The sequence below is a fragment of the Scomber japonicus genome, chromosome 24, assembly GCF_027409825.1.
Source record: "Scomber japonicus isolate fScoJap1 chromosome 24, fScoJap1.pri, whole genome shotgun sequence".
Taxonomy (NCBI): Eukaryota; Metazoa; Chordata; class Actinopteri; order Scombriformes; family Scombridae; genus Scomber; species Scomber japonicus.
This window is the reverse complement of record NC_070601.1, coordinates 6762257-6785173: the sequence shown is the minus strand read 5'-3', so window position 1 is coordinate 6785173 and position 22917 is coordinate 6762257. Positions and strand designations below refer to the sequence as shown.

The 22917-nt window shown below is 43.2% G+C and overlaps 1 protein-coding gene across 1 annotated transcript in view; it reads right to left on the bottom strand.

The window, feature by feature from the left end:
- The window catches only part of LOC128354360 (Krueppel-like factor 7), a 33485-nt gene that overhangs the window by 6201 nt on the left and 4367 nt on the right, over positions 1 to 22917 (bottom strand). The window contains exon 2 of the mRNA XM_053314597.1: positions 5588 to 6215. Coding sequence (XP_053170572.1) covers positions 5588 to 6215 — 628 coding nt within the window. The remainder of the gene's footprint in view (positions 1 to 5587; positions 6216 to 22917) is intronic.

Below are 22917 nucleotides of genomic sequence, written 5' to 3'. Positions count from 1 at the left end.
TTTGTCACTTTGAAAATGTTTTCTGGAGTAATCAAATAAAGCAATCACATATTTCACATCCGTAACCTGATAACTGGGTGTTTCCTGAGTCATGGTAATCCCATTATGTGTAATCTGTTACTTCCGAATGCTCTTCCACTCGCATACACAAGCTCGCTCCAGCCTCTCAGGTGCCAGTGTTGAAGTTAATTGCATTCCCTCCATTAGCTGGAGCTGAAGCAGGGCATCCGGGTCTCAGAGGTCATTAGAGAGGCTCTCGGAGAACGCTTTAGAGACGAGTTGCCCACAACTCATACTGCAGGATTGGAGTAGAGCAGGAGGGAGAGGAAGAGAGAAAAGGTTTAGAAAGGAAGATGATTGATGGGGGAGCTGATGGAGAAGTAAACTATATTAGAGAGAGAGAGAGGGAGGGATGAGACTGATGGAGGGATGAGACGGATGGAATAAAAGGGCTAAAAGATTAACATCTAGAAAGATTAACATCTACATCAAAAGTGTAATTTTTAAATTGCAGCAGCTGCGACACAATTCTATTTATTTATTTGAATTTTGTAGTTAATTACAAAACAAAGAGAAATTGGTAAGTATGCTCTGTGCATGTATGATGGTGTATGTACAGCTGTGTGTGCATTTAATGTTTGGATAAAAGATTGAGAGGGGGATGTGTTATTTTGCTATTAAAAAGACCAAAAAGAAAAAAAAACAGGATCTAGGATACTGCCTCAAATCAAATTCAGGCATTTAGTTAGCAGGTCAGAATCTATAGAGACATTTAAACACATCATAAAGGATCTCCTAGTATGCCGTTTCAACCAACCAAAATAGTCAAATCAAGTGGATATCTGTCACAGTTAGTCTTTTAATACCATTACCCCTTTTTGTTACGCTCAGCATACTAAAAATACTGTCACTTTGAAATGTATGCAGTTAATTTGACTAACTTGGACTGCTGAAGCTTTATATTTAAATTTAAAAAAAAAGTTTATTTTTGCTCATCACCTCCATTGAAAGCGATTTAAGAAGGGGTCTTCAGTGTTCATATGGGGACATGACTGTTGTTTTAAGACAGGCTTGAAAAATTTTACCTTTCCTTTACACTGCAGGCTGATAACAGTGAAGAGGGTGAAACCTATGAACAGAAAAGTTATACTTATATATTCCAGTCATTAAAATATTCCCTATTTTTCTGGGAACCGCCTGGAAGTCCTTCATCGACCCCTCAGACCTCACATTGAGAAGAATATGCAACTGTTATCAATAAAGTTTACAACACCTGATTAATGTTGTTTAACCACTCATATTATACAGCAGTATTAATAAATGTGAGCTAAACAAAAACATAGTCAAGTTTACTTAAAGTAGAAGTTGACTTTTTCCTGTCTGATTGGTTTAAAGAAGTTCAATAAGATAAATAATTATGGTTTATTAGATAATATGCATGTGGACATCTGAGTGTACTGAATGACCCTTATAAAGTACAAATGGACATATGTACAGGGATGTCCACATACATCTGGCAGTATACTGTAGTGTAGATCTTAGGTTGTGAGTGTTGTTTAATACCATGCAGAACACAAATACAGGCCTGCAGTTTCATTTAGAGAAAAAGGACAGAGAGCAGCAGAGAGGCAAACACACAGACATGCCGGCGAAAAAGGACTAGAACGAAAGGAAGGAGAGCAAGAGAGAGATTAGAAATACAGAAAGAGCAAGAGAGCGAAGCAGATGAGAAACAGAGAGAGAAAGAGAGGAGAGCACGAATAACCCAACAGGCCTCGTGTTTTACCCGTTCCCTCACCCTGCCCAAAATCTAATTGTACCATTCCTTATCTGCCATAAGCCTATTCACAAGAAGCTCTACAGGGCACTGTCATTTCAACTCAGCCCGTCTAATTCCAGATTAAATCGTCGCCTTTTCTCCGTCGGTAATTTATGGAAATAACAACTAAGAAAAAGAGGATTTGAGTAATGACATCTTTAAACTTGTCAGGATAATGGCTCAGTGAATGGGGGAGCCTGTGGCACTGCTGTCTTTTTCTGAAGAGGGTCGCTCTACTGTACCTCCCCCATTCCTGTCTTCTGTCTTCATCTACTCTTTGTTTCACTTCGCGTCACTCTCTCTTTCTCCTCTTCTTCTCCCTTTTCTTCAGCCTTTGTGTTTTCTTTGTGTCATCTTATGTTGAAAATTCCGCTCCCTTTTATCATTCTACCTTCCTGGTTTGAATAACAAGACAGATGTTCTTTTGGTGGATGCTTTTATCTAAAGCACCTTAAGTGACAATGATAAGCTCAATTGGGGGAAGGGATCCTCAAGGAACTGAATCCCTTAAGGTAAGACATGCAGCATCATGTCATTAAATCACTATCATATCAATTTTACTGAGTACTGAAAGGAAGAATTAGCTTAGAGAGACAATAGTCTTCAATAGGTGACTTAATGTCATGTGACAAGGATCTTCCTAATTGCATTGAAAGAGGAAAATTGTCCTGAAACGATAAGGCAATAAGTTGATCATCATTTTCAAACATCTGTTGGTTCCAGCTGCTCAAATGTGACAATTTACTGTTTTTTTATATTATTCTTATTGATTTAATGTTTTTGGTTCATCCAAATAATATGAAGACATCAACTTTCTTTTAAGTTTTTGGGAACCATTGATGGGTAGTTTTTTTTATCCAGAGCTCCTAACTTCTCTTCACTTTGAAGAATGTCTGACAAATCTGGTCTTAAAGTTACAAAACTGTGCAGCATTATCTTTTAATTCTCAATATGGGATTCTTGAGATGGACAGCATGTCAATTAGTCTTCCTGTCCAGCCCTTTGCTTGTATGGATATTCTGACTGGACTGCATCAGTGGCTCTGGTCTAACAGAGTTTGCCCAGTTGGCATGGAGTTTAATCACAGGGGCTGTAGACACACCACACTGGGGAAATCAATGATCGCGTGTCTGTGCCCTTTGTTCCAGTCTGGCTGACGCTTAAACCTGTGGCGCGCACCGTCGATGGTGTGATCACACATGCGGCATGTTTTCTTCATTCTTAACATACAGTAGCTGACAACTTTACTTTTCTTTAAATTCACACACCCTGAATACAAGTGAGCCAGAGCCAGTAAACAAGTCCCACGTAGCTTCTGTGTTGGGCAGCTGTGGTAATCTGTCAAACTGTGAGTTTAGGGATTTAGATGATGGGGAGGGCGCAAACCTAATTTGAGTCTCTGTAACTTCATTTTGCATGATGGACGCTCTTTGCTGTAGCTCCACTGGTTAAAACATAAGAGCTATATATTAGTTATTCTAGGCTTTCCCAACATGAGCAATGGCCAGCTATGAGACGTCAATATCCATCTCATTAGAGGCAAGTGGAGATGTGCAGTTTTAGCCACTGTACAGTAATTATTTCCACTGTTCTCACCTTCACAACCAAACCAAAAGAGGAAACACCTTCAATAAACACCCCAAACATGCTTGGTGTGAACAACATGTGAAAGCAAAAGGGTGATGAACCCAAACCTGATAATTAATAACAGCAAACACAGACGCCAAAAACAACAATTCCTCGTTTTCCCTTTCCCTTCTTAATTGAAATAAACGTACAGCTGGTATCACTCATGACCTGCCTCCTGAGGGTATCGTGCTGTTATGTTTGAAACATTTTTTTTTGTTTTTAAAATGATTACCACCCCTGCTAAATCAGGCAGTCTCCAACCATAGATTGAGAACCACTGACCTAGACTTATAGAACGCACAGAGGACAGGGGGGCCTGAAATAAACCGGGGGAAATGGCGGCCCATCCAGGTCAATCCATCCATCACTGTGCAGTTACTCAGACGGAGGACAGCTCCCCGACAGGGGTCTGAGTGGTTTGGGATTGAGATGGAAGAGCGGGAGAGTTATAGCTCCCGAAACCCTCCCCCCTTCCTTCTTGAGAAGAACCTTGACAAGGAGCGCCCGTCCTGGTTTGGCACAGAGAAGTACTTAGGTAGAAAGAGCGGGATAAGAGAAGTGGGTTTTCTTAAATCATCACATTTTTATCTTACATAGTGATATTTCCATGTGGCACAGAGGGGACCAGGCTTTAAGTCTGTTCAATGATTACAGAGTTTTTTCTTTTTTTTCCCCTTATCATTTCTTAAATGCATTTTGTGCTTGTTCCAGGAATGTGAAGCAGGTGGATTTTCCTCAATTATCTCAAGTCAGGTTATCGAGGAATTCAAGATGAATGAATAAATGACTGGATGGATAGATAGACATAAACTCATGAAAATTCATAACGTAGATAGCGTCTATTATGAAACAGTTTATATATCTCTTGTAGAAAACTTTGTTCACAGTTTATTTCCCCTCACAAACCAGAAGAATTATCCAGAAGTAAACTAACAAAGTCTTTGTCTGATTGACTAGCCGAGACCTGACTGCATTAATTAAATGTATTAATGTATTAAGTATTTCATTACAAAGCTCTTGCAAAGGCTCTATTTGATTTCTGTATTGTCTGATGTGGTGTGTGAGTGTATCGGCAGATGCACATACAAAAGTGAAAAATCAATAAAAACTAAAGTGAAAAAAAAGAAAGCTCTTGCAAAAAATAGATATATGTATAAGAAAAAAGGATTATGATCAACAACAGTCAAAGTCCAACAAGTACAAAATCCAACCTGATGAAACAATGATTTTTAAACTATTTTCTTTCAGTTTCTGTGTTCAGCACTGAGGAATAAAATTCCTTGGTGGTTCTCTCTTCACTGTGCAGTAGTCATTTAGCCTCAGGATTGAGTCTTTTTTATCCTGTCAGCAACAATGAGTGTCAATCAAGTTCATTACCCACAGGTGTATCAAGTGGCTTCACTGCCCTCAGAGTCGCCTCTCTCAGGCTTTGTTCAGAGAGCAGGTAAATCACATTTGTTTCTCAAATCAGATCTTTAAGACAGACTGTCCGCACTAATATCTGCAAGTGATCAGATGGGATTTGTGTGTCAAGGCATCAGCAGCCTATCTGCATGGGTTGCTGTGGTAACAACGTAGGCGTCAGTAACTACGTACGCTGGTGATGCAGCTTTCCAACATAGAGGCATGAGAAATGGAGATCCATCATCATCGCCTTCAAAGTGCCAGCAGACAGTTTATTTCAGCATCTGTCCACAGACAGTTGTTATCTGTGTTGTCTTCCATACTGCTCTAGCAGTATGGATTCTGCTCAGCCACTTTGATGCACTTTTTTCACACGCATTACATGTGTTTTTTAGCTATCCAGATTTTCTAAAACTGGATACAATATGTTAAGACATGGATTAGGGCTGGCATCGGGTCAATATTAATCTGAGAAGTGCATGAAGTAAATGTTGATATTCAAAATACCTACAGCTTTGGTAACATTATATCTCTACAGCACTCCTATCCACATTAAAATGCATGAATGTAAGATTTTTAGGTGATTCAAAAGAATAATATTCAACCAGTCCTGAAGCTGAATGAAGGCAACATAGCAACTGAAATATTCAAATTAAAACTAAACTAATACTCTGCTACAGCCTCCTCTTTTACTACTATAACTCCAACATCTTCAGCCTTATGACTAATTCTCACCTGTGTGTGTCCTCTGATGGGCCTTTAAGTGGGAGCTCTTGGTGTACACCTTCCTGCAGCCATTGAATTGACAACGGTGAATCCTCTTCTTGTTCTCCGGTAGCTCCCCCACCCCAATCACACATGCAGCCCCCTCCTCTTCGTCCTTCATCCGCACGGGAAGCGCATGTGCCGCCACCAGCCGGGCCGCGCTAAGCCCCACCTTCCTAGCCACCAGCTTTAGGGTGAGCGTCCCGTCAGCTGAGGCCGTCAGCGTCTGGTTGGGTTTGACGAGGTGCCGGCCGAGTTCTGGCGATGAGGGGGGCGTCAAGGAGGTGACGGCGCTCAGCTGGGCCTGGTGAACCCCTTCCATCCCTTCTACAGTTTCCAGACCCTGGCCCTTGGGTTTAAGGTCTTTTTTCATTGCACCGGTTGAGGGGAAGTTCTTACGTGTTGGGCAGAGGATCACTTGAGGTGGGCTTGGGGGTTCAGGGAGGCTGGGCAGGCTGGGGAGCAAGGCATCTGACAACTCTTCCTCCCCGTCCTCTTTCAGGTATGCCGGAGTCAAGAGGCCATCCAAGTCTTGGTCGAAGAGTTCAGACAAGCGTTTGGGCTCCGTCTGCAGATAACGCTCCAATTCAAGGCAAGTCTGAAAGAGAAAAATTGGGAGAGGAGACTCAATTTAGACTCAATTCAGGCACGTTCATGCATTTGGCCAGCTGTAGTAAAAATGTCTGTCCTCACTCTCAAATCCCACTTGACAATTTCAACAGCCATCAGATCATCTGATATGCCTTTACACACTGTGTAGAGAAAATCTGCATGGTGCCATCCGCTCACCCAGACAGGCAACTTAGCAGCTCTGCCAGCTGTCACATGCACACACGCACAGATAGCCACCAAGACAGCCAGGATTACCTGGCAGCTCCAGCAAGACGGCTGATTACACACTGATTGATTGCAGCCGTTGTAGCGTGGAACGAAAAGCGAGGCGAGTGGATAGCAGGAGGAGAAGTGCTAAACTATACAGAACTCCTATCAAACAACATTTTATAGAGCTTTGACAAGCCATGTGTGCACCGGCTTCCACTGAGCCAAGATAGGAAGATTTATTCAGCTGTAGTTATGGTCTGCTTCATCCCTATTACTCCAAACACCTCTCCCCGCGGAGGGCAAATAAAAGGCTGCATCCCCGATTTGTGTGAACTGGCATCCTGAGAAGTCTATTACTTTACAACAAGCTGGCAAGGATCTAAGAGGAGAGCCAGTGGGGGAAAGAGACGCTCCATGTCCAAGGATGAAGCTATTATGTTTGAATGGACGGCGCCAGTTTGATCCCAGGGATCGTTGTGTTTCGCTTGTAGCTGCTAACCCGTTTTGACAGCTGAGATGGAGGCTAGCAGCTCCACTGGGCGCGTGCTACTCGCCACTTCATTTGTGTGTAAATAGGCACTGACAGACAGAGTAGCTAGTTCCATTATCAGGAATAAGGTTGTACAGACTGAACACATCAAGACATTTACAATCTTAGAACTCCCCACCCCTCTCCTTGTTTGCACCTTCTAAAAATAAAACCACACTTTTTTCTTTTTTTTTCTTTTTTGGAGGGGAAGGGGTGTCTGTTGCTAAGGGAGTGTGATTTCTCCTCAAAGTCGTCTTCTTCCAAGAACAAAAAAGGATTTGGAGTGTTGTTTTTTGACTGTTTACAGTATTTGCATACTGACATCAAATTAAAAAAGCTTCTCGAGACCACATCTACATCAAGAGGTGCAGATAATGCACTGTGCCTCCTCCTTCCACTACGCCCACATGTTTTTCTTTTCTTTCTTTTCTTTTTTGTCTGAAGCCTTTAAAAGATAACTTCTTTCATGCACTATCTGAGAGGTCTCTACTGTTTCCTTGATGGCTGAGGCCACTGAATTAAATGAGATGGGGCTTTTTTTTCCTTTATCCCTTCTTTCAGAGCACAATTAAATATTGAAGGCATCAAGACATGATGAAGGGAATAGCGTGCGTCAACCTGTGAGTTATAGAGTGGTGATCGAGTGGCTGCCAGGGAGAAAAAAAAAACCTAAACCTGCTCTGTTGACAACATGCTCAGCACTATCTTTCAACTCCGTCTGCCCACATCACTCTCTCTCTCTTGCTTATTTTCACCATCACCCTTCTTCTGCCTCACCCCCTATCGACTCTCCAAAATCACTCCCTTTTCTCCCCTATTTTTCTCTTTTTCCTCTCATTGTCGTCTCCTCCTCTCCCAAGGTGAGGACTAATTATCCGCTTAAACCAGCCAGTTAAAGGGGACTTTATTCAGCAAAACGCTGAGGACTGCAAACCAAGGTGAGGGTACGTGTGTGTGTGTGTGTGTGTGTGTGTGTGTGTGTGTGTGTGTGTGTGTGTGTGTGTGTGTGTGTGTGTGTGTGTGTGTGTGAGGTAGAGATAGTTCAAGGGAGCGGAAAAGAGGATAGAAACGGATAAGTGAGAGTGGAAGGTGAGGAAGAAGGAGGAGAAGGAGGAGCAGAGTGATGGAGGGACAAGGTGAAGGAAGCAGGAGAGGATAGAGGAGAGGGAGAAAGAGCGGAGGAAGGTCTTGACTTCATTTTCTCGGCGGGGGGTGAATCCTTTTTGGAAGTGTGACATTTGGCGTAACAGGATCCTGTCAGCGGGCAAGCCACGGGCCTCACACACACACACACACACACACTCATGCACACTCAGGAAAGGGTTCACGCACACTAAATGTTAGGTTACGACCCACAGTGATGTGCTCAGATGTCGACTGCGACACTACGAGAGGCACACACACACACACGTACTGTACTTACATGTGTGTGCATACAGAATGTGGGACGTTTGACAAGGTAAGAGCGGATGAAAGGTGAGGGGGGGGGGGGTGGCGGGTATGACGCTCTCCTTCCATCTTCTTTTCTCCCTTCACTCCATCAAGGCCCTTCCATCCCCTCCCCCTCCATCCCTCCCTCCCTCCCACACACCCCCCTTCCTCCCCCAGGTGGTGACATTAACACTGTTAGAGAGAAGGTCATGTAGTTGATCAGCAGTTCCTATGTGTGTAGTAGTGTGGGTGTATGCACTGTATCTGTATGTGTAATTATGCAAGTTTGTGTGTGCACATAATTTTGCAAGCGCGTGTGTATGCGTGAGTAGCATAATTATGCTGCTCTGTGCGTAATTATGCGGCTCTTGTATGTGTGTTTGTGTGAACACCTACGCGCATGCATAAACACTTCTATTTGTTGATCTCATGGCCTAAAGTATGTGTGTAACTTGCATCCGTGTATGTGTGTGTGTGCGTGTGTCTGTGTGTGTGTGTGTGTGTGTGTGTGTTTGTGTGTGGGCAAGGAGTCGAGAGCCAAAAGCATCACACAATAGCCAAGATAAAGGAGCACACACGGCCCGCTTCAACTCTGATTGGATGGACGCCGATCAGGAGAGCCAACATCAATTGGCTCCACACAAAGGCAGGGTCCATTTCCTAAAAGGCTTTCGGGATGATTCCTTCACATTAGCCAGGATAAGCTGAGGCAATCCAACGGCTGTTCCAGCAGTCCCACCTCCACCTCCACCTCCACACCGGAGGTAATCGCTTTGCTGGTGCATGGTGGTCAAGCTTTCATACTGTCAAGCATCTCTCTTGTGCAGGAGAGGAAATTATCACCAGCTCCAGGAGTGCTCTTCTAAAGCATTTTACTTTTCTTTGCATAGGTTCACATTATCTATGTGCACCAAGTAGCAGAAACACACTAGGAAATTTGGTAAAATCCTGACTGCATTCATTCTTCATGATTTGCTTCCAGTTTAAAACAGCTGGAAATGTAAGCTGTAGAAAGCCTCAAATCAGCGTGACCCTAATGGTTGCACTATATCGTGCTCTACACACACCAGAAAGCCTCAACAGGTCAACATTTTTCACATTGCTTGATTCTATTAACCACCAATCCAAAATCCAAAAATAAAAAAATCATATGAAACAGAGAAAAGAAGAAAATTCTCACATTTGACAAGCAGGAGCCTGCAAATTTTCTTCAAAGTTTCTTTGATAAGTGACAGAAATAATTTACCAAGTATCAAAATAGTCATTGCGTCTTGTTACTTCGGAAACAGCAATGCATGTAAGAGATCAATATTGAGGAAATGAAGGGATGAGTGCACATTTCAGCAGTGTTTAGTGCAATATTTGCATGGGCACAAGCCTTTTCTTCACAAATATAAACATGTACAGGATATATGTGTGATATACAGAGGAGTAAAACCACAACTACAGATTTAGTCACCTTTACTATGTTTGCGCCATTTTAGCAAAGCACTTTTAATATTAAACCTCCAAATGCTTCAAAAAAACAATAAAGAGGGAAAAATGACCCATAGACAAATGTGTGTTGTATTCCTTTCACTGTACACAAAAGTGAGCACACACACACAGACACACACACACACACTGTGAATCACACATGCAGAACACACCTCAGGTTAGTGAGGCTTAAAATACAGCAGGTGTGACAAAATATTCGCTGATCACAAGACAGGCTGAGAGCTGTGAACCAGTTCTGCTTCACTCACTTCTTCTACTTTTCATTCTCTGTCTTTAAAAAAAAAAAAAAAATCCTCACCTCTCCTCTCTGTCTCACCCTCTCCTCCCCTCTTCCATGGGGCCCTTGGCCTGGCAGCTGATCCTCTCTCCCCGTCACCTCCCTTCACATTTGGCCTGCGCCGAGACGCCTGCCATCGCCATCAAAGCACAGGCTGCCTCCCAACTGTTAGCACCCCGCTACGTCGCTAATAAAAAGCCTGGGTTATAAATATGAACAGAAGAGCATGCATAATGCCCTAAAGGAAGGCCCAAAACACCACTAAACAGATAAATGTAATGGGGTGGATACGGCTCATTAATTTTAGGATGATCGTGTTTAGTTTTTACAGATGCCGTGATAGAGACAAGGTGCTATGAATAATATTCAGTGGTTGATGCTAGCAGGGTTGAAAAGGGCAGGGCTGTACAGGGGGGCTGAGCTGAAGGGGGGTGATGCTGCTGTACTATTGTTGCACTTTGGTTTCGGGGGTGGTAAAGTCTTTCCAAAGATGACCCATGATTCCCTGCAGCACTATTCTCCCAAGCTTCTGGACTATATGGAAATCATTGTATTGCTTAATTGAGATGATGTAGATTATGAGACATGCTGATTATGTATTATTAACATAAAAAATGGAAATGTCACCACAGTGGCATGTCACATATTGAAACAAAATAATTAATACTTTAGGGTAGCTGTATATATTTTTAGTGTTGATTTTTAAAGCTTTTACCACAGTTTACTCAGCTTTTCTTTTCTTTTGTGATCGGTGACATATTCCACAAATTGGGGGGAAAAAAAGATTATTTTTCAGCACCAACATGACATTTTGATTACTTGCGGGCATTTTCAAATAGCAGGGGTTTGATTACTAATTTTAAAAGTGAGTAAGACTCATGTCATGGATGAATTAAGTTGAACGCCAGCTTCTTGGCATCTTTTCTTCTCTTCTTGTTGTCTCGCATTCAGCTGACAGGACAGGTTTATTGCTTGTTGTATGCTTTTCATTTAAATCGCACAATATTATCGGTCACCAGCACATAAGAAGGCCTTGGTTTGATTCACGGGGTGTGCATGCAATGCCACTGCAATACCATCTATGATTAAAATCCTTTTGAGAAATTAATCACTATTTTACCCCCGCACAAGGCTGCCAAGGCTGCAACCATCCCATCAGGAGGAAAAGCTGGAATGCAGTGAACCAGGTGACCGGATCGTCTTCTCTTTCATTTCTTATTCCTTTGATTTCAATTTTATGACACTGTTTGTTCACAGCTGCCTTGTGTTATTGCTGCTTGTGATTCAGCAACACACTTGGCACTTTTATGGGAGGAAAAGTTTGGGCAGGTGCTTAATTCACAAAGCAGTCTTTCGCATGTGTGTATATATATATAGAGCCGAGCCTATGTCCCCCATTGATCTGGTGAGCCGGGCATAGCCATCACTTTGAGGTGACAGCTAAATGACCAGTAGCCCTAGGCACTGGCCATCTCACCAACAGCCTTTGTGTGTTTGTGTGTGTGTTTGCGTCGCAGTGCCTAATCGATACGAAATGATACTGCGCAGGAGCTCATCAGCGGTGGCTGTCGCAGCTGACAGAGACGGTAATGTATAGCTTCACTGAGCAATACTTACACAGCACCCCCACCCGTACACACACACAAACACACACACACACACACACACACAAAATCTCCAAAAGCAACCCCCCTCCCTCTCTAAGCTCCCCTTCAGGGTTTTTGCTCCTCCCAGTGCACTCTCTAAGAGCTCTGGCCCCCAGATTTCAGACTCCTTGGAGAGCAGCATGGCGTCATCGGCGGATCCCAGTCGAGCGGGGAACCTGCCTACAGGGCCAGAAGGAGGGGAAAGGGTGGGGGGAGCGGGTGGGGAGATAACGCTTCATTTTCCTCGACACTGATCTGAATAGCACGGCGCCCTCGCATCGCCCTGTTATTCTCAGTGGAGATGGTGGCAGGGGGTGCTGTGTTTGGCCAGGAGGATGGCTCCTGTTGCCCCGACGGGGCTCCACAGCAACAAAGCAAAGGAGAGAGACGGAGGGAGATGAGACACAAAGAGAAGGAGCTAGAGGGGCGAGACAAAGCTAATTTATCTGCTTTCCCCAAAGAGAGGGAGGAAAAGGCAGACAGGTAAAAGGGTAAAAGATGAAGACGCGAGTATGCAAAGAGTTAGCATACATTTGAGATTAAGGTAGAAAGTTTGGAGACTGTGTAAAGGGTGAAGCTGCAGCATCTTCCCACCTACAAAAGCATGAGCAAAAAAAAGATGCTGCAGATTACAGGAGAAGAAAGAGAGGGGTAGATATGAAGCTTGAAAAGCCAGAGACAGCAGACAGGAGTCCCTCTCCTCATTGACTAACAGCTCCATCTCTCCAGGCAGCCGAACCTCACCTAGCTTCAGATAACACGCCACGGAAACAGCTTAATTACACAGGCGGCCTTATCAGACGACATTAGCCTCACAGTAATAATCGGAGCCGCCGTCAGCCCCTCCGTCAAAGCCTGGCAACGCAGCACCTTGAGGCAGTTTTACACAGTGCGGGCTTTAAGCTGATAACAGACACTGCCAGTTGTTAAATCACAATTTGCTGACGGAGTTTGAGGGAATAATGCACATTTGCTTGTAAACCTGTCACTGTCCTTTACACAGAGTCAATTTTTGTTTGGATTGGCTCACTAATAGGCACGATGGGCATGCACTTAAAACAGTATTCAGGCGGGATATCCAATTTTCTATACTGGACTTAATGCTTAGATTTACATTTCAGGCATTTAAGCTGACACTTTAATTCTCATTAAAGTGCTCATCCTTTAGCATATTCCTCTTGGACAGAGGAATTGAACCTGTGAATGTCTCTCCTCAGAGAAGCGTGACTATGAGGTTCAGTTTTGCTCATTTTCAGGCAACAAATACCTGCCAGACACTCAGTTACTGGTGGTTTGTGCGACACGTGTATTTGTGTGTTTGTGTGTGCGATGGGGCATCTTCAAAGCACCTTTCATCTCGCAGGAAAGCCACAATGATGGAGCACTTGGAGCGCAAAAACCTGGTGACCTCTGCTTAATGGAGCAGAAAGACATTTCCCATTGCTTTCTCCGAGCAGACACAACAAGAGAGCACACCTCCACATCTTCCTGGCACCAGAGGTGTCCCCTCTGTCTTCCCATAACACACCACGAAGACTAATGGGACACCAAGTAAGAAATTTCAAGAAATGTAGGGCCTCAAGTTGGTTAACAAACAAATAACATTTTTCTAGTACCAAAATGGTTCAAATGATTACAAAAAAATGCCTTCAGCAAATCAGAAATGTGCAAATGTTCAGCTTTTCTCTCTTTTTTATGTAAACTGAATATATTTTAGTTTGGGATTGATGGTCAGACAAAAGAAACAATTTGAAGATCTCACCTTGGGTTTTGAAATGGGTCTTTTTGTCCATCATTTTTGACACTTTCTAAATGAAACAAATAATCTAAAAAGAAATAACTGATCAATTTACCAATAATGAAAACAAACATTAGTCACAGTGCTATATTTCTGACATGCTGGATGAAAAGCAGACACATTTTAATGAGAGAAGGAGTTGTCGGGAATGCTGATTATTCACTGTCTTGGTTTCCAGTTATCGCTGTGAAGTAGCCAAGAAACCACTAGAGACACCAGGAAGTCAGCTCATCCTCTGTAAACACTTTTGTTTTTGTACGGATTAAACAAACCCCATATAACATACTATTTAGTGAGTAGGTGGTTTTTTGCATCTTTTGGACAGAGCCACTGTTTCCCAATGTCCCCAGTTTCCCATGTTACTGTTTTCTGACTCCTGCTTTGTGACAGACAAATATGAGAGCAAATAAGCATAAAATGTTCCAAACTTTCAAAATGTGGCACATGTGTTGCTACAATATTTTCACACTATGAGAAACAACCACTGTCAGGTGTGGATAATCCATCTTTCCAGAAGCTGCATAAACCACACTCCCCCCTAAACGAAACGAAAGCGGCTCAACAAATAAACAGGTTGAACTCGTGAAGATCTGCCGACCTTGAGAGCGATACAGACGTTATTACAAGGTCTTAGGCTCAGGATACAACAAGTGCGCTGCATATAAAGACCTCTGCTGCTCCATCTAAATAGCTTGTGACAAAGTGTGGAAAATGTCTTTGTTCTGGTATTAAGTGGAGAAACGGAGAGGTAAGTGTGAAAGAGGATAGAGAGGAGAAAAGAGGAGAGGAGAAAGAGAGGGGAGCACTTGAGACAGTAGAAGATGAATGATGGAGAGGAGGATGAGATTGGGGTGAAGAGGAGAATAGCAGGGCATGGAGGATGGAAGGAGGATGGAGGGAGGAGAGAGGAGGGAGGGTATAATCCCAATGACTGGAGCCGTGTTGCACTCACTGGGGAGGGGAACTCTGTCTCTCTTTAACTGGATTTGGGTGAGCTGCTGTTTATCGGCGTATGAGTCGCCAAGCGCTCCCTCTCAGCTGTCAAAACCATCCTAATCTAATCAGGAGACATTTCAGCCATTTGCTTTCAACACGGCAGAGTGCAGAGTGCATATTGGACTTGTTTGTGTGCTCATGTGTGTGTGGGTGCACATGAGCCACAACATGAATATATGTGCGGGTGCGTGGACAGAGGGGGGTCGGCGACAACAGTGGTTTTACACCGGGGTTAGCAGCTTGCAGCAGGATTTGGGGAGTCTGCGCTCCGGATGCGGGGACCCTATTGTGTGCGGCAGGCTGGCTAATCTTCATTACCGCACACAATGACGGGGCAAGAGAATGGGGCCTTGGCTGGAAAAGGCACAGAGAAACAAAAGAGCGGCGAGCAGCGAAAGAGAAAGAGAAAGAGAGAGGGAGAGAGAGAGAGAGAGAGAGGGGAGGAGGGCCGAAAATAACAGAGGGGAGAGGAGAGAGAGGGTAGAGATAAAGGGAACAGTGAAGCGGAAAAACTCTGCTTCCTCCTCATACACTGCCCATCAGAAAAAGGCCGCTCGGTACCCCAATCACGTCCACAAACCGTGAAGTGCAACTGTGGCGCCGTGCCCGCACTGATAAGAGCCAAAATGGTTCATTCTTACATGCTTCTCGACAGCTGAATTAGAAGCCACCTCCGTTTTTTTTTTGTTTTTTTTTCTTCCTTGTCTGTGTTTACCCTGCTTTTGCCACGCAGGTGTTGTGTAACACTTAGCCTGTCTCTTAAGGCCGCAGTTTGAGGCTTTGTTACTCATTACAACAGCAAACCTCGGGGTAAGCTAAGAAGGAAAGGCAGGGGGGGGGGGGGGGGGACGTACACGTACTGTACTGCAGGAGAACAAGAACAAGCAGCAGAAAGCAGGTCAGTGGCACAGTCTCGCAAAAGGCCAAGGTGGATTAGCTCAGGGGTCGTAGACATGTAGGCGTGCATGCGCGGTTACGCAAGGACGTGTACATCCCAGTGACTTTATGTGTAGCCGAGACCATGCAAACAGGAGGTGGGGCGCTGTCGTTCCGTCTTTATTCCCGCGGCAATGCTTTCAAAACAAACCTGAGTGACAAAGATTAGCCCAAGCTGCTTAAAATATTGAAAGACGTCTCCTTGCCACCGCTACTGCCGTGGGCTCTCCTCCAAGAGATCGAGTGGAGAGTGCGTGTGTGTGTGTGTGTGTGTGTGTGTGTGTGTGTGTGTCTGAGGTTGTACAAGGATGGGCGGAGGCAGAGCGGCAGACTGAACCCATTCACCCCTCGGTGCTGAGCGGCTGGCTTTTCAGCGGGGAAGCGCAAACGGAGTGCGAGGACTTTTCACCCCAATTTCATCCCGACAATGTACGGCTGCACAGCGGAGACGAAAAGAGGGCGGTTAGATGCACTGAGAAATGTGTTAGAACTCATTGACTTTGGCCTTTACCTCTGCGTGTCGGTGTGTGTGTGTGTATGTGTGTGTGCATTGACTGCTGTCCCACAAGTGGAGTGTTCGGTTGGATAAAAACTGGTGATTACAGGGCAAAAGGCTAGAGCCCAGAATAAAAGCTGTGTTAAGATTTGGGGTTAAAGTTTAAAGGCTTTGGAAATTTAAATTAATGGGAGGTCATGACAGTTACAATGAAATTTGTGCAACAGAAGGAAGTGCATGTGTTTGTGTGCATATAGGGAAACACACATACAGTACACACACACACAACCTGCTCCGCTGAATATTCAAAGGAAAACAGCCACTTTGCTTCTCGATGAGCACACACAGGTACAAAAACACACACACATAAACCCAATAAACTCTTTCTGTGAAGCTCTCTCTGTCTCGCCCATACACACACATACACCAATGAAAATTATTGATGTGCTCTCTTATAAAACAGTGGCTGCTCCCTAAAGTATTCCTGGCAACATCACAGGCTGAAAATAGCTGCCGACCCAAATAACTTTCCCCGCCGGAACGCAGAAGGAGCCAGACCACAGCCACTGGCGACTGGCTTTACTAATTGGCATCATTTTACAATGAAATAATATCTGGGACGATAGACTGAATAACACATAGCAGTAAACTGGAGAGTAGGAGGATGTGCCGTCTAGCCACACAAATGTTTGCAGAGATGAGTGGGGAGTGATTTCGAGGCAGGGGAAGGGTTGGGGGGAGAGGATGGGGGATGCCTTCGCTCTTGTTAGCATAAGTTATCAAATTCTTTTCCCTGAAAATAAGCAAGGGGGAATTGGGTAGTGAAACATTTATGTGACACCACCCGTTTAGTTAAAAGATGGGGGAAAACATCTACAGCAGGGAATCTTAAATGTTTTTTTTAAGTCAAACTGATATTTGCTAAGATTTGTACCACAGATCCCCGTATGGATAGGGTTCATTTATAGATTTGTATTATTCATAGTAGAGGTTTTGCACCTAACGTGAGGAGACTTGTGAATGGAGTTTCATAAAATAGAATTTGTTCCTTATTGTGTTAAAAAAAAGATTGCAAACACTAGAGGGATTCACACATTTAAGGGAGCTTATGACTCTGAGAGATGAAAATACATCCACACACACATGAAATATTGTAGATGATAAGAAATCACTGCAGATAGCAATGTAACCATTCAAGTTTTGACTTTAAAAGTCTCATTTTTGTGAAAGGAGTAGGAAAATCTGCAAGTATAGACAGAAAATGTGAACTATTGGAACTGATCTTAAGCTGATTGCCATATTTTATCTCCAAATACTCTTTTCAGGAACAACAACAAACAATCTTTGCATCCAAGTCATGGGCCCCGCACTTATTTGAACCCACAGGACGCCACCAAAACTCCCAATTTAGAAACAAAACATCCACAATTGCCAACACCGGAAACACAGCACGCAACCTGCAACTCACATGCAAGTACAGTTGAAGAGAGAGGACACAAGGCATAAACACAGATGTCTTTTGGCAGCCAATTCTTAATTAGCACCAGGAGATTCATCTAATCAAAGGGTTGCCAGCCCATCATTAAGGCTAAAACACACACTGCTCTCCTCACATACCAGAACAGAACAATGGGAAACAGAGGTGCGCTGTCATGCTGATGAATGGTTCTTCCCACAGGTCTCATTAAATCACAGAAGGGCACTTCCCAGGCCGTTCGTAGAGTTAAGCAGAGTGCAAAATCTTCTCACCCCCTCTGTCTGTATACTTTGACACTTATATGGTCGTTTTCTTCCAAGGGTGCATGTCAAAATAATGCTTCTCATAATGAAAAATTGCGCTCTCAGGCCTTGACGTCTAGGCTTATCCCAATTCAAGTTGAATCTGCTTGCTTTAAGGATACAAGTCGTATCTTATTCAGACAACTTAGCCCTGCAGGGGCTTGGAATGACTGAAACTACATGACGTACCCAGCTGGCTGGAGATGCCGGTGTCTTTAGGGTAATTTGGGACCCAGTTTAATCTTCCAGTGAATTTACCATCAGCTGCTGACAATCGAAAACGACATTATCTATTTCTGCCCACCCATCTGTGTCCTTAGCCCTGGTTTCACTCAGCCAAAACAGGTAGGATGGAGTGAAATTTTAAGCAAATGATGCAAAGCAGCTTTGAGAAAGAGGAGTGAAAGAGGAGAAAAAAACAGCCTGACCTAACAAGGCCATGGGTTTGTTGTCCTTACACCTAAAAACCTCATTCTTGTCTCTGTAATGTTGTTAGATGGTTAGATTATGAAAAAGACATCAAGGATATCATATTAGCCAGCATGTAAATAAAGGAGGGAAAATAACACAATGTCAAAGAGTGATGATACTGAAAGGATAAAAAGGAAGAGGATGACACAGGAATAAAGAGAGATGAAGAAAGAAAAGCAGGAATCTCTACTGCCCAGTAATGTGTCATCAGAGTAGCTCTGAGCAGCAAGCAGGTGGAATAACATCACAAGCTTTACATGTTGGACAACCGCAGCTGAGTGCTGAGGCCGGCATGCAAAGAGCACACACACACACACACACACACACACACCCACACACACACAAGTGATTGCGTACATACTTGTAAACCTGGTGGCTCTTACATAATACAGCTAAAAGTCAAGCTCACACAGGCAGCACTGTTACGTCTTTACTGGACTCAGTGACACCACCGTGAATGCCACCTCGAGCCAAACTTCCTTTTAAAATACTTTTACAAAATCTCTCCTAAAAAGTCAACAGCGGCGCTTCAGCTGTGATCTTCACCAATGACTGTCCTGCTTTATAAACTATCCAACCAGGCTTCAGAGCGAGGCACGTCCTTGCGGCTGTCACCACCATGAGCTTAGGGCCATGATTGATGACTGGCTTCGAATGACAACAACAAGCAGCGGTGTTTACTCAGGGCAAATTGCCCTTGTCTCTCTCCCCTTCCATCTCTTCCTCCCTCTTTCTCTCTCTCTCTCAATCTTTGGAGAGAGATGGTCCACATGGCTGGATCTCTGGTTTCTGGAAGGCTATGAGTCCCTTGGGGTGGGATTAGCTACCCAGACTGACAGCTAAACAAACAAATAGGCCAAAACTGGTCTTCCTGCTTGCCAAGGCTGCCTAGCAACAGGTAGGCAGTAAGATGGGATGTAATGCTCGGTATGTCCCAGCCAATGACAACTGTAAAATGCCTGGACATGACGTGAATGTGTGGCTCTTATCAAAAGCGAATGGATTTCCAAATATGTGAGCAGGATGGCGAATTATACAAGTTAAGGACCAAGTGGGAAGATAAGGAGCAAGTAACCAAGACAACGGAGTAATACTTGAATCCTTTAGACTGCCAAAGGATTATTTTACATGCCAATGAATGAAACATGAAGCATTTTATTCACGTCATACATAGCAAAAATATGAACAGGTGCAAGCTTACAGGAATAGTTCTTCAATTTGGGAAACATCCAAACATAAAGCACACTTTACTTCTTGTATATCAAAGTGGCACCAGCATTTAATCCTTAATTCATTGATTCTACAAAAACTTGTAGATGTCCTTGGATCAAATTATTCACTCCTCTGAATAGTGATAGTAATAGTGGCTTTTAGAGAAATTACCAACTCTAAAGTACATATGATTATTTCTGATTTCAAATGATGTATAAAAATTAGACACAGAACAAAACCCATAACCCCTGTTTCCGAAATTGTTAATCAAAGAGTGCACCAGTGTTCAAATCAGGTGAATATACTAAGGTCAAATTGGACAAGAGAGGTGTGGTAGGGGCTCCTTCCTTGATTTAAAGAATGACTTTGATATAGTTAATCATGCAGTTGTAATTACAAAGTTGTCAGTTTAATTAAATTGATAAAATCACACCTTACAGATGAAAACATCTGTTCGTATAGACCATAAAACCATACAAATTGACCATAATCATGTTGGTGTACCTCAAGATTCAACTTTGGGTCCTCTGTAATTTAATTTGTATATTATTGACCTACCTGAAGTTTCTTCAACTACTGTAACTTGTCAGATATACGCTGACATCATATACCTACATGCTAAAAACAAGAAGAATCAGCTTGGTTAACAAACTCATTTTAACCTCAATGTCCATAAAACCCTATGTATGTTTTTTCAAAATCTGCAAGTAGAGATCCAGTACCTTATGCTATAGTAGCAGGGAGAAGACTATCAGTAGTAGTAGTAAGTTTAAATATTTATGTATACTAACAGATTCACAATTAACATTCAAGTTGAAAAAGTTATGAACAGAATCAGAATTTAAACACATTAGGAACAATTTAATACTGAGGCCTCAAAATTGTACATTAATGCCATGCTTCTTTCAAACATGAACTACTGGGACCACATTACAATCTTTGGAAACAATGGATAAAAAGTCAAATTCATATCATCGTTGTAAAATTTAACTGATGATTTAGTTAACTGGGAAAACATGATTCAATTTTCAGATGTTTTACTCGCGTATAAAAAATTTCATGGTTTCAAAAAAATCAAAACTCATCTACCAGAGCTACTGCCAGAGGGGATTATAAAATACCACATGGTTACTGGACAATCAAACATGCTGTCATAATCTGGGGTAATGGTGATGTCATCGTTTTACTGTCTCTGCTTCTGTGCTCTTGTATGTTCTCTCTTAGTGTTTTGTCACCAGTCTTTTTGCACCATTTATTTGTGGCATGCTCAGCGTAAAAAGGACCTTTAATAAGCTTTGTGCCAAATTGTGATTGCATAACTCGCCTAAGTTCAACTTTCTGCAGAGACAATGACTTTAAATAGGGGTTAGAGCAGGGCACATCAAACAAGGCAGCAGTGCCTTCGTCAAAACTGTCTTCTCAGAATTTGTCAGAGACAGAGAGAGAGAGAGAGAGAGAGAGAGGCTGTGGTGATTTCAAATCATGAAACGAGTGCCTGAGACTTCTCTTCCTTTTCTCTTTTCTCCCTGCGGTTGCCAAGCCGGATGGCAGCAGTGAAGCATGTCGGATCACTGTAAGGTGCTGTAACGGCTTCCCGATTTCGCCTCAAATGATGTGAAAGTCATTGCCAAGCCATGTGTGCTGGTGTGAGGCGAAAAAAATGACTGGCTCCTCTTCTCACTGTTAATCAAACCTGGGGTGGCAGAGCGTTTCGCAGACGGAAGCCATACATAAAGATGTGGTTGTTCACCACGCTTCCTCTCCCTCACTCCCCACCATCCTCTCCTCTCTTACACCACCTCCTCTCCTTCTCTCTCTCTCTCTCTCTCTCTGACGGGCCAGTCACCAGAGTGTCAGACAAATGAATACTTCCTCCGCCGTCCTCTCTTTCATCAGCGCTTCCCACCTTTTCATCAACGCCCATAAAGCAGTAGCAGGCACCTATCACTGGCAATCACCTCTCAGCTGCCTGAGTGATGAGACAGAGGTGGCAGAGTTCACTAAGCGCTCTTATGGCAGAATGGATGTTACTGGGTCAGGGGGTCGCTCGCACATCTCATTACACAACATACACACAAACCTGTGGAACTGTATGTGAGGATATATGCTTAAATACTCTCAAAAGAATAAAAGTAACATAACGAAATGAGGAGACAGATGCACAAACCTGTACGTGTGTATGTGAAGATAAATACATGCACAGATAAATGCACAGACTGAAATAAAAACTGCCAGAAAACAGCAAGCATTGTCTTGTTAACATAACTGCTGCTGCTCAGGAGCCAAATTGAGTTTTTGCTGCTACAGCTCATTTATCTGTTTCTACTAATTGGGTGAACTCATAGCTCTTTTTATTACAGTCTCATAAACAGAGCATCTTTTCTCAGAATCAATGCATTGAGTAATAACTTTGTGTACTGAAAACGCTTAAAAGCATCCAGCAGAGATGCTGCATTGTGCACCGCCTCACAAAGGCTTCCTTTCATGCCTCGGTGCGTCACAGGCCAGGCCATGTCAAATAGATTCTACGTGGCATCCATCTTCAAGATCTTCTGACTGCTATCGGGTTAGAGGCGAGTAAAGCAATGCTGCGAGAAATCAATTTCATATTCGACATCTGAGCGTCATGAGGTAGCACGGGCTTGTCGGCATACTTCAAGTATGTCTGGAAATTAACTGAAATGATAAAAAGGATGCTGGTGTATTGTATGACTAATTAAGAATGACTCTAGAGTAACATCTGGGATGAGACCACACTGCTGCTCTTTTACCTTCCATCATATTTTCAGAGACTTTGTGCAAAATGGGGCTGAACATCAGTTAAACTAAAAGGAAATTAACTAAATTTTGCTTTGGAGAGCATCCAAACTTGATTTCAGGAATTCCACATCTCATACTTACAGTTGATGTGACATTTTAATAAAACCACAGGCATGCACAACCAGGAGCTCTTTTGAGACAAGTTAGATTAAGTCCCAGTTTGTCCTTCCTCCTCCTGCTTGCAGAATACTGAACTGTGCCTATTACAGGATTGATTTAATTTTAATTTGCATAAAATTACATCAAATTGCGGTGAGTAAAAAGGTCAGGGAAGATATGAGGTGTGTTTTTAAACTAGATGGTGTATTTTAGCTTCTTCCCAGGCAGGAAATACATTATTCTGATCTATTCTCATTGCAGGTGCTCTGCAAAGCACAAAGTGACTTGGAGCGTATTGTTACCTGGCAGCCACGCTGTGTTATAACAGAAGTAAGCAGCGTACGGGGAAAACGAGTCCTGAGCTTACACAACAGCTCTGCAGAGATCAAAAATCCATACTGTGCTAATTCTATAAGAGGAAAAAAAAGGGGTTGGGGGAGGAGGGTAGACAGAGAGAAAGGAGGAACGAGGGATGGAAGAAGATGGAGACA